General features: G+C 44.7%; 1 protein-coding gene across 1 annotated transcript in view; it reads left to right on the forward strand.

The window, feature by feature from the left end:
• Positions 1–8,154: 8,154 nt before the first annotated feature.
• Positions 8,155–11,974, forward strand: part of TTYH3 (tweety family member 3) — a gene marked incomplete at its 5' end in the record, with an annotated part of 38,317 nt that continues 34,497 nt past the window's right edge. The window contains one exon of the mRNA XM_031056560.1: positions 8,155–8,339. Coding sequence (XP_030912420.1) covers positions 8,155–8,339 — 185 coding nt within the window. The remainder of the gene's footprint in view (positions 8,340–11,974) is intronic.

Raw genomic sequence — 11,974 nt, forward strand, 5'->3', positions numbered from 1 at the left:
AAAGTTTCCACCACTGGGACAAGGATTTGTTTTCTGTTCCACTTTGGGGTGGCTCTGCTCATTTCCATGCTCTTTCCTCTCCCTCCCCAGTGCCTTGTTTATCTTCTCCCTGATAGAAATGGCAAAATACTGGTGACAGCTTGCAGTGACCTCCCTGCCAGGACATCAGAGCCGAGGATTGGGCTCAGTGTCTTCAAACTCCATAGTGGCTGATCAGTTCAGATTTGGTTGTCTGGTTTAAGAAGAGATGATTAAGAAGATCAAGAAGTTGCTGTGAGCCTAAATACTGCATTTAATCTGAACTGGTGCCATGTCTCCTGGAAAGGACAGGGTTTGGGCTCTGCAGAGGAATGGGAGACTTGTAGCTGATGCCTGTAATTACCTCTAGTGGAAGGCCCAAGTGGAGCCTTGTGGAGAATTCTTAAAATTCACAGGGTCAGGAGGAACACTTGGGTTTGAAACCCAAATCTAATAAGGAACAGCAATAGCTGAAGAACAGCTAACGTGGAGTAAAGCACAAACTCTGTACAGCTGGGGCCTTGGAAGAAAATCCTTGAGGCTGCTGTTTGTGCCAAAGCATGAATGGCCATCATAGATTGAAAAAAAAGCAGTGTCCCAGCACTTGGCTTGATAGAGTGTAAGGACAGGCACTTAGGAGAGATCATGTTTTTCCCCTCTAAATGAAGTGTATTGTCTCTGAGAGTGCACATTGTAGGAGGGGGAAGGGAAAAAAGGATGGAAATTGGATTAAATCACTGGGCTTCAGGCCTAAGCATTTCCTGCTCTTTTTTTTTTCTTTTTCCTTTTTTTTTTTTTTTAAAGACAGCAGTGCTGCCTCACTCACGTGCTGGGCTCTGCAACTGTGCCCAGCTCCCTGCCTGCAGGCACTGCCACGTTTTTCCTTCAGGGAGTTCCAGGCCTGCAGGAGCAAAGCTGAGCTCCTGCTGGAGGGCTGGGGCTGGGGAATTCTCTTGGTGTGGGGATTTATACAGCACTTGAGCCCCAGCCAGGTTATACAGGCAGTGCTTGCTTAGCCCTGAGCTGTAGGAGCATTAAATTCATACTTCCTTTATAGCATGGGGTTTCTTTCCATTATCCAGTTTGCTGGAAAATTGCCTTGTGAGGAGCCTGTGGTTTAAGGCATTAATGGGTGATAGAGTTTTCTAAGCAAGGAAGTCAAGTGGCTTCTAAAAGACCTCGAGGAGAGGAGCTGCTGTTGGGTGGGAATGTGTGAGCTAATCTGCTGTGGGAAAGGAATGTCTGGTGGCATTGTGTGGGTCTGCCATGGGTGAGCTGAGTGGTGCAGGATCCCTGCCAAATTCCTCCAGCTACCCTTCTGGTGCCCTTCACCTCAATATCCCAAAAATTATCTGATTCTTGCCTTTTAACAAAATGAACTAATGGCTGTAACTTTGTCTAGCTGGGAGTACTAAGAAGAAATAACCTTCTGAAGCTGAAGAGCTGTTCCCATGAGTATTCTTACACATTTTGCTGGTCTGGGATTTGGGGCAAAGACCTGCAGGAGCACTGATGCATCCATGGTGGTGTGTTTTTTTAGAGTCCTGCAAGGGAATTTGCAGAATCCCCAGAAAGGAAATCCGCCTTTTCAGCGAGAATGCTCATTTGACAAGCTGCCAGTTCTGAGCTAAGCCTCATTTAATAAAGATTTAGTCTGTGGGGACCTGTCAGTGGAAACTGGGTTTGGTGAGAGTGTCTCATTCTTTTCATTGCTGTAGTGCACAGAGGCTTTCAGCCAGCACTGTGGAGAAACTAGGGATAAGAACATCCGATTTTGGGGACCCTCTTACCTCTGGGAACATTTCCTTGCTGTGTAAGATGGAGATTGCTGACTTGGTAACAACTAAGGGAATAAATGCATTGTTATTTGACTTCAGCCCAATAGGACCTCAGTGTTTGCTGCTGATTAGCACAGCTTAGATCTGCTTTCATAGGCAGGGAAAAATATCCAACACAATTGTTGAGCAAATCCTTTCTAGTCCGTGCTTTCCATCTCTCTTTGGTGTGTGATGTGAGCTGCTCTGACGAATTCCAGCACCTGCCCATGTGTAACCTGTGGCAGCTGAGGTGTGCAGACACACCTGAGCTATGTGTTTATTATTCAGCCACAGCTCTCAAAACCCTTGCAGTGATTCTGTTGAGTTGGTTGCTGCGATGAGCCAAGGATCAGCAAGCTGTGTCTTTTTGGCCTCTGCACTGCTGGCCTCTGTGAATTGGACCAAATATAAAGGCAGAGTTGAAAGTCTTTAATTATGAAATAAGGGGTCACAATGTTAGTATGGAGGAAATGATGATGAATCTTTAATCAACCTAGCCTTGTTCTTAGTTGTTGCTTACACTTGAGAAATTAATCTGAATTAACTGGAGGAATAAATTCAAAACAGATTAGTTAAACCACTTTAAATGCACTAAAGTGAACTAAACTACACTGAATTAAGGCCATTCTAGCTAAACTACATTAAATCCCTGTGTGAACACTCATTTGTAGTTAAAGTGGCTTTAGTTCACAGCTCTAATACCAATTAACTATATAATGCCCATGCCTGTGTAGAGAGCTTTGCAGTGTTGAAAACTGGCCTGCTCATTTAACCAGCTTGGTAAATGGAATTGAGTGATGGAGTTGTGCTAACACAGGTTTCAGCTGCAGATCTGTTTTTATTTCAATGTGCCTGCTGTATTGTCTTAAGGTCTTTAAAAAAAAACAACAACAGAAAACAGAAAAAAAAAAAAGGGCATGACACAATCCTTGGCATTTCCAGAAAGGAAAGCCAATAGCCAAAAAGAGCTAAAGGCAAAGTGTTGGCCTATATTGCTTGTGTGGACTTGCCCTAAATATATCTGTAATCTGCAATCCCTTAGCAGTGTGCTTTCTGTGGGAGATGTCTGTAGAAGGGATGAGACAGTGGAACCTGTTCTGTTTCCATGGAGCTCTTCCCTGTTGCAGAGGGACCCCTCATGGAAGAGAATTCATCTCAGTACCGTGGGAAAAGCCCCTTCAGAGCACATTTCCTGCCCAGCTTTGCTCCTGCAGTGCTGAGAGCAGTAATTGGCCTGGGAAGGGCTGTCTCTGGGAGGAGAGAGGGATGCTCTAGTGCTGACATCAGCAGTGTTTCCACATCCTCCCCCACCTTCCTCTGCCCAGTCTGTGGCTGGCTGTGTTCCCCACCCCTCTGGAGGGGCTGTGGCATGAGGGGCATCCCAAGACACTCAAGTACCTCAACAAACACCTCGTACAGCACTTTTTTGAGTACTGAAAATCAAATCTCTGAACGCACAGCATGTTCAGAACAAGTTGATGAGGAGGTCAGGGTGTTCCTCGTGTTGCCAGCATTCGAAAAAATGTTTAAAAACCAGTTAGCTTGGTAGAACGTAACTGCTTATCATCTGTGAGTACATAAGCTTTTTAGAGAGATGTCCTGGAGTCTGGAAGGAGAAAAAAAAGGCAGTGTAGGAAGTAGTGTAGGCATGACACTATCCCACAGCAGTTTCTTTTCTTGCTAAGATGACTTCCGTCCTTCATGGAAAAAATAGAGATGAGTGCTCCTTTGGCAGCAGCCCAGGTTGCTTCATTTGTTCTTCTGGGTGAACGTTTTTCTCTTCCCACACTCCTTTAACCTCTTCTCTCTGTTTTATTATCACTATCTCAAGTCACTGCATGGAAATACAGGAAGAATACTAGCTGCAGATTCAATGGAAAGCTTTCTTTTGGCAAAAGCTGACTTTAAGGTAAACCATTCTCAGTCTGGCAGTGATTAAGACAGCTGTGTTCTTGACATCCTCAAAAGCTGTAGCTCTTTTTTTTCTGTGGGCTGAAATTATGAAGTTTTAAGATAAAATGCCTTTAAAATAATTGATGGAAAATCAAAAATGAATCTGCAATGCTTCTCAGGAACCACCTGAAGGCTTCAGCTTTGCTCTCAAGTTTCTTAAGGAGCTTTGGTAGACTTTCCAACTGGCACTAAAATAGCAATCATCTATTCCATGTGAAGAGCTTCTCACTATTCTGTGCTGCTGTTACTGCAGTTAAGGTTTAAAGAGTGTGGTAATTGGAAGCTGGATAAATTGAGATTGGTTAAACTTGTATCTAATAAACACCTGGATTGTTTTGAGCCCTTGAGTATTCAGAATTAATTTCTTAAACCTATTCTGCTGCCAGGACATTTTGTGCCAAAATAATCTCAATGGCAGAGGCAACATGGTCATGTGAAGAAGTGTCACCAAACCAACACTTCTCTGTAAAGTCAGGTGATGAGCAAACAACATTTAATGCAGTGGTAAACCTTGACATTTAACATGAATGCAACCCAGAGTTTACCTCCTGCACTGTGGTGCCTTGTGACTTTATTTAGGCTTTCCCCCTTTATAAGGAAATAAATACCTCTTGTACATTCCTTTTCTTGTGTTCTTATGTGGATCTCCTTTCTTTGTGACTTCATCTGCTGGATGGGATGAAATATACCTCCCTAAAGTGCAGTTTCAGCAGCTAAAATTAGCCTTGCAGGACCACAGTCCACAGATATATTTGGATAACCAACAGTGTGGATCACCCTTTGGAATTTGCAAGCTGAAAGTGACTGTTTCATATGGGGGATTTTCATCCAGCAGGCAAGGCTGTATCTTGGTTTATTTGATCCCCAGTGACATCAGGCAGGGTCTTGGAGAGCAGGGACTGATCAAACTGAAGGTTGATCTGCATCTAAGTCCTTAGGAATGATACCAACACCATACCCCATGGAAGAGCTGACCAGCCCCTGGGTAGCTTTGTGGAGAATGTTTTTGCTGTGCTTTGTGTTTCCCCTTTCTCTCCATGAGGCTCTAGATGCTTTCTGCCCTTTTTTTGGCTTCCTACTCCCCTGCAGGTGGTAAACACCACAAATCCTGGCAGCCTCACTGGACCTGGGAAGACTGCTAACATTGCAGCACCATCCCTGCCCAACACCGAGGATTTTCAGGTTCTGTGGTGCCTCTCCAAGCCAGGAATGCTCCTGGGGTTACTTCTCTGTGTGAAGCTTTTATTTTGAAAATGCTTCCTGACACTGTAGCTTCATCTCCTGCCAGTCTGGGGATACCACTTGGATTTACTCTCATTTTCAGGGACTGCTCTGTCTCCACTTCTGCCATTAGTGTCAGTGCAGTGGTAAAATGCTGTTCCTCCAAGTTGTCTCCATTTTCCTGTAAGGGCAGTTCATGCATCATTTGCTAGAAAGGTTCTGATAGCTCAGCAAATGTTCGAAGACAAATTGATGCTCTTTTGTGGCAAAAGGCCCAGTGCATAATTTTACATTTACTTGGGATAATGTGGCCTTGGATAACCGAGTCCCAGATTTACTGGTGCAGGATAGAGTGTCTAAGGGTTTATCCAGCCTCAAGCCCCCTTTTTTAAATACTGTCATTTAATCCTGACAAGCAGGCAGAGGAATATCTTTGGTTGTGACCAGGCTTTCACTGCCTGCCAGTTCCTGGGTCCTAAACTGACTCATCAGTCAGAAAGATTAATAACTGCTCTGCTGGATGATTTCACTTGTCATGGCACATATCCATTAATGGAAAACAAATATTCTCTGGAAAATTGAATGCAGATTGTGGTATAGTGGCCAGCCAAGTCCTTTTGGCCAGATGCAAATTTAAAGCATGTATTAAGTGTCCCTTCAAAGCAAGGACTTCAGGTTACTTGCTGGTTGGCAGTCTAATATCCATTTTTCCTTTTTTAAGATTTTTTTTTTTAGTATTTCCTTTTATTTCCTTTCAATGGGGGCGGTTCCCCTACATCTGGAGCTGCAGTGTGGATTTTTTGCTGATAGAAGTGTTGCTGGGAGGATGTTTTCAGCTGAGTTTGTCTTCCCAGCACTAATGCCTTTTAGCATGTGCAGGAGGGTTGAGGGTGTGAAGCAAGAAATGCAGGCGAGCGGGGCAGGAAAGCTTTGCCTTGCAGCAGGCTGACATGTTTAAAAAATAAAGAATACCCCTGAGGAGCTTTGGTATGCCAAGTGTGTTAGTTAAATTAGCATGGAGTGCTCGTTTGTGGCAAGGCTTCAGAAGTGGGGGAACTCAGGGCTCGGAGTGCAGCTCCCCTCTCAGAGGCCCCTTTCTGCTCAGCAGCTCCAGCAGAGCTCCCACCATCTGGAGAAAGCATGGGAAAGGGGGATTGGGCTTGTTCCCTTCCACCCACCCCCACTCCTGGCTGGGAGAGGTCCCAGAGCTCACTTTGCGCAGCGGGGCTGAGTTCCTGCTCCTGGATTTGGGAAAGCAGCACCTGGGAGCTCCCCCCAGCCCAGGGAGCTCGGTGGGCTCGGGGAGGGCTTGTAAGGATGGGTTTGTAAAGGATGGGAAGGTTTGTAAAGAATGGAAATGTTTGTAAAGGATGGGAAGGTTTGTAAAGCTGGGAAAGCCAAGAGCAAGGGGCTACTTGGGGTACCAGTGGTGCAGCCCTTGAGTTTAGCTGGTGTGCACCTCATTATGTGTGCCTGATGTTTTTTGGCTGGGAAGGACCTTGTGTGGCTTGTTTGCCAGGATTATCACCCAGCAGGGAGTACCTATGGAGCAGAGCAGGGGGAAAAAGGGAAAGAAAAGCCTACAAAGAGCAAGTTCCTACCAGACCCTGTTAAAACAGTCACCAGTTGTGCAAGTTCTTTACTTTAATCTCAGCATTCTTTGTTGTATTCTTTTTGATCAGAAGGAAGTTATTGTTTCAATCAGGAGGAAGCAAATAAATGTTCTTTAAGGAATTTCTGCATGGGGAGGAAAAGAGATACTGGTTTGAAAACCCAAGCCTTTGTTCTAGGTTAGCTGATACAGATCTATGTCTGAATTCCCAATACTGGGGCAGCAGTAAGTGATTAGGACTCTTTCCAGATATTTAAATAATTTCTAGTAAGTTGGCATTTGTCACCAGTAACAAGGATTTATCAAAAAATCCTTATGGATAAAATTGCATCCTTTTGCTTGATTCATGCAGATGGGAAAATGTGGCTAGATGTGGTGTTGGAATGGATTTATTTTTTAAAATTTGTTTTATTTAACAGAATTTGTTTGCATTTTTGGATTTTAGGCAGGATTTTTCAAATAAAAATAAATTGTAAGGGAGTTAAACACTTACAACTTCCCTTTCCTCCCAGGAACATGACTAGAAATAGGTATAATTCACACTAACTCAACTTGTGACTGCTTCAAGTATGTCTGTAGCATCCAAGTTTGTTGTACCTATATATGTGGATGGTATATGGAGGGGTTTAGCGTTTATTCTAGATGTACCTTGAACAGAAGCATTGCATGGAGATTGATATTTGAAAAAAATTAATCTCATGCATGTATAATAAATTCCACCCCCTTTCAAACCCACTCATGCACTTGGATTTCTAATGAATAAGCCTGCATATTTATTCATGAAGATTAAAAAACTGCACAGATAGAGGCAGCTGGCTGGACCGGTTTTTTTTTTTTATTTTTGTTCTCTAAATCTGCTGACCTGTGATCAGTAGTAAAGAGGAAACCCTCTGATTAACTTAGGCTGTTTGCAGACAGGGACAGACAAAATGGCTCAGCCATTTACTGCTAAGGTACAGAATGTGGTTTCATTGAGTGGGATGGACAGAGAGAAGCAAGTGAGACAAAAAAATCACCTCTTTATATTTTAAAAATGTGCCAAGCACACAAAATTACTTGTTGGCAAGGTATGTCTTGGTAGGTATGTGTTGCCACATTTCTCCTCACAGAGAAAAGCAAGGCAACAGTTCTTCCCAAGAATATTTCTGGGGTTCACATTCTCTGAACCTCAGAGAATGATCAAAACAATTCTTATCATTTGCTGTGCCTGTGTTTGTGCAAAAGTAGAATGCAATATGGAGATTGTTTGCCCAGAGTGATGGTGTTTTGTTTCCTTGGCCTATCAGGCCTAAGTGTGTGTGTGTGTCAGGACTGTTGGGTGAGAGTCACAAGATGAGTGCAGTGTATGCTTGGCAGATTCAGTTTAGATCTAATGTAACATAGAATAATAAAGTATACTACAGTAATTAATTAACCTTCTAATAAGATGGAATCCCCCTCATCATTTCTCCCTGCCATGGGCATCCCTACAAACACTGCAGGGATGTCCCTGGCTGGCCTGGCCTGCGCTGCCATGGCCGGGTGTGACCCCCATGTCTGTCCCTGCAGGCCCTGCTGCTGTTGGGTGGCATTGCCCTGTCCTGCCTGGCTCTGGACCTGCTCTTCCTCCTGTTCTACTCCTTCTGGCTGTGCTGCCGCCACCGCAAGAGCGAGGAGCACCTCAATGCTGACTGCTGCTGCACGGCCTGGTGCGTCATCATCGCCACCCTCGTCTGCAGGTACGGCCATCCCCGTCCTCTGTGGCCTGAACCACGGCCTCACACTCCAAATAATGCCTCAGGGTTTAGCTTTTATGTTTTTCAGGTTCTGTGCTGCTGTAGTTGTGTGGGTCTGGGGTTCGTATTAAGGATGGTGAGCTCTCTGAACAGAGAAGGGAGACAAAGCAATTCCTTCTCCAGCTGGGGACCAAGGACAAATGGTCCAAATCTCAGGCCCAAGAGCACAAACAATGTGGACTGAAGAGAGAAAAACAAGGATGATACTTCATAACCTAAAGCTATAATTGGACAATTAATTCCAATATGCAAATGGACCAGAACTTATAAAAGTGAGCAGTTACGGGGGGGCTTGACATCTGGCCTGAAAGCAAAGTTGAGTTAATAGAAGAAATAACAATTGATGATTTTTGAGTGTATCCATAGCAAGGAAGAAGACAAGACTGTCATCATGGAAACAGATTAGAAGAGATAGCTTTGCACCAATGAATATAGTAAGTTATTGTAATATAGTTAATGACTTAAGATCACACTTTGTTAAGAGTATATAAGCTGGAGAACACACAGAATAAAAACCTTTTTCTTCTTGGACCCTAATCACGTATGTATATGTCATGTCTGACCTAACAATGACAACCTGTCATTGATTTTGTGACCATTTTGGTTCATCTTGGGTGTAGCCTTAGCTGGGCTCTTATACTGCCCAAAGTGGATCCATTGAGGATATCCTTTTAATAACTCCCTACTTTATTCTTTAAGTCCATCTAGCCTGTGTTCTAGTGAAAAAGTTCTGTAAGTTATTATTGTTGTGTCAAAAGGTTGTTAACCTACCTCTATGTTCTAATCATATATAGCCAGAAATTTGAGGCTTGCCTGGGAAAACCTCACAAAAGTGATTAGTTTCTTTGTTCTCTTCTTCTTCTAGTAAATTGCTCAAGCAGGACTTTTTAGCTCCTATCTAACTGGTTATCCTTAAGTTTGAGGTGAAGTCCCTTAGGTCCTATGAAGTGTCTTTTTGCCTAATCAAAAAGAGAAACTTCTGGGCTTTTTTTCCTTTTTGGGGAGACAAAGGATAATTTTGTCCCTCCATCAACAAAAAGCACATTCCTACATTCTAGGTCAGCCTTCACAAGGCATCAAAACGCTCTGCCTCTACTTGGTGAATATTGGCAAGAATCCCTCTTTCTTTCATTTGATGTATGTATGTTTTTAAATGTCTGTAATATATTTCTTTCCTTTCTACAGCTTGCAGAGCTGCCTGGTGGTTTGAGCAATGTGAAAAGGAATAGTTAATGTCCTGCTCTTTGATACTTTTCAAGTGATAAATCAAGGACCCTCCGTCCTTGGGAGCTTATCACTTAAACAGGATGGATACAGCTGAAATATTTATCAGCTCTAAATGCAGATTTTCTCAGAACCTAGTGTCCAGAAAGAATCACTATGTGTGGGAGAGTAGATTAGGAAGAAAGAGTCACAACTGATTCTTTTGGGTTTGGAAAGATTGGTGTTTGTCTGGAGGGAATGTTCAGATTTTGTAGCCTGTGTAGGACACTGCTGCATTTTGTTATCTGTGCTTATGTTCCATCTCCAGGGGCTGCTGGTAATGGTGCCAGGGTCAGCAGTGTTTGGTGCTATGAGTGAGCAATAGGAGTTCTTGGAGGTGAGGTGGAAAGAAGGATTGCTGAAAACCAAGGGGAAAAAAATCAGTGATTACTGGAGAGTGGGTGCAGGAGAATTTAAAAGGAAATCATTCCCTAGAAAGTGGATGGTGGGGCATCTGAGAGCAGGGATGTGTTTGCACATATGGAAGGAAGGAGCCTCTGATTTTGTTTTGGCTCGGGCAGAATGAGTCCTCTGGATGTGTGCCCTGTATCAAACACTTCCCAATTTGCTTTTCTTTCCAATTCCAAGCATCATCTCTTCTTGCCCAAGGCTCCTGGAGGTCTCAGCTGCCCCTCTGTGGGTCTGGCAGGTCTGGGAGCAGTCCCCTAGTCAGAGAGGAGGGAGCAGTGAGATGATTGCACTTGGCAGTGCCTCGTGGCTCTGTTTTGGCACTGGCCTGCTGATGGGTGCTGGGGGTGCTGTTGATCCCTGTGCAGGTGAGGGGTTCCCTGAAGGCCAGGCTCAGCTGCTCAGGAGCCAGACTGTGGATTTGTGTGTTTGCTCTCTGGAGGCACTCGCTGCAGAGAACAGCAAAGCCTTGCAGTGTTGGAACAGCCAGAGCAGAGCAGATATTCTGTGGTGAGTTTAGCAGCTGGGGGTGGATGTGCCTGCAGAAGCAGGGGCTGAGGGCTGAGGAGGAGACCTTGTGTACCAGCCAGGATTGCTGCAAGGAGCTCTTCCACGCTTTGCTGCTTGCCAGTAGGTGCCTGGGGTGGAAAGGCAAACCACAGAACAGCTTGTAAAGAAGAAATCTCAGCCTTATTCACCTTTATTTTTGTGATCTTAGGAGCTTCAGCTGCATCCATTCCAATCCACTGAGAGAGCTGTGGTCCTAACCCTTTCTTACAGAAGCTCTGCTGATGCTATTTATAGTTGTGCTGCTGCTACAGGCCCTTGTTAGCCATTGTTATGCAGCAAATGTGACCCAGGCAGCTGCTGCCCTGTGGTAGTTGTGTTTGTTTTTGGTTGTGGAAAGGGTGAGAAGGAGGTATTCTGCACTTCTCCAGAGCATGTGTGAGGTAATTTAACATTGGAAGGGCAGCCTATAAATTCTGGTAAACTTGATGTGACTCTGTCAAATCCACAAGCTGGAAAGCTGCTTAAGCTTCCTCAAAATCTGAGCCACTTGTTCCCATCCTTGGTGTACAATTTGTTTCTGCAAGTATCAAATGCAGAACCATAAAACTAAGGTTCATAACACAAGGTTCTATCTGAACATACAGTGATATTGGATGATCATTTTTCTTGACTTTTTAAATTAGTTGCTTAATTTCCTCTCTGAAATCATCTTGCTTGAGAAAGAGCAGGTTGGTACCACCATGGTGAGGAAGGTGCTGCTGCCCTCCTGCAGGGCTGAGGTTGGTTTTCTGCCTCTCTGCAGCAGCTGGATGCCACAGTGCCCCCAAAGCACTGTCTGTGGGTGCTGTATGCTCAGTCTGTGCCTGGGAATGCAGATACAGCTCCCAACAGTCCCACTCCAGCTGTTGGAATCCACCTGGGACTTCCTGCTAGCACTGATTAAAGATTAGCCCGCTGGGTAGATCCTGCCTATCCCAGCTGTGTGTCACACACACCAGAAGAGCTAGAGCAGCTGTTCTGATGGGGTATGAGGCTGTTCTGACCCTCTGAGGCTGTTCTGACCCTCTGCCTGCCCTGGGAGGCAGTTCTATGCCTCTGGCTGGATGCTGAAGCAGCGAGAGGTTCCAACCAGCAGCAGGTTTGCTCTGTCTGAGCACTTGGAAGGGGATTATTGTCCTCCTAGCTGAGAACTGTTAACTCTGGTGGAGTCCAGCTGTGCCTAGAACATGGTTCTCTGGGTTCCCTCAGTGCCAGGGGCCTGTTTGAGCTGTGGGTGCTGCTGTGTGCTTGGCTGTTTCCTAATCACTCACAGCAGGGAGAATGCTGAGCCAGCATTCTGAGGCAGAACTGGTGAACAGGAGCTTCCAACAAAATGTCTCTGTTGAGTCTTCCCAGTT

The sequence above is a fragment of the Geospiza fortis genome, unplaced genomic scaffold, assembly GCF_000277835.1.
Source record: "Geospiza fortis unplaced genomic scaffold, GeoFor_1.0 scaffold237, whole genome shotgun sequence".
Lineage (NCBI taxonomy): Eukaryota > Metazoa > Chordata > Aves > Passeriformes > Thraupidae > Geospiza > Geospiza fortis.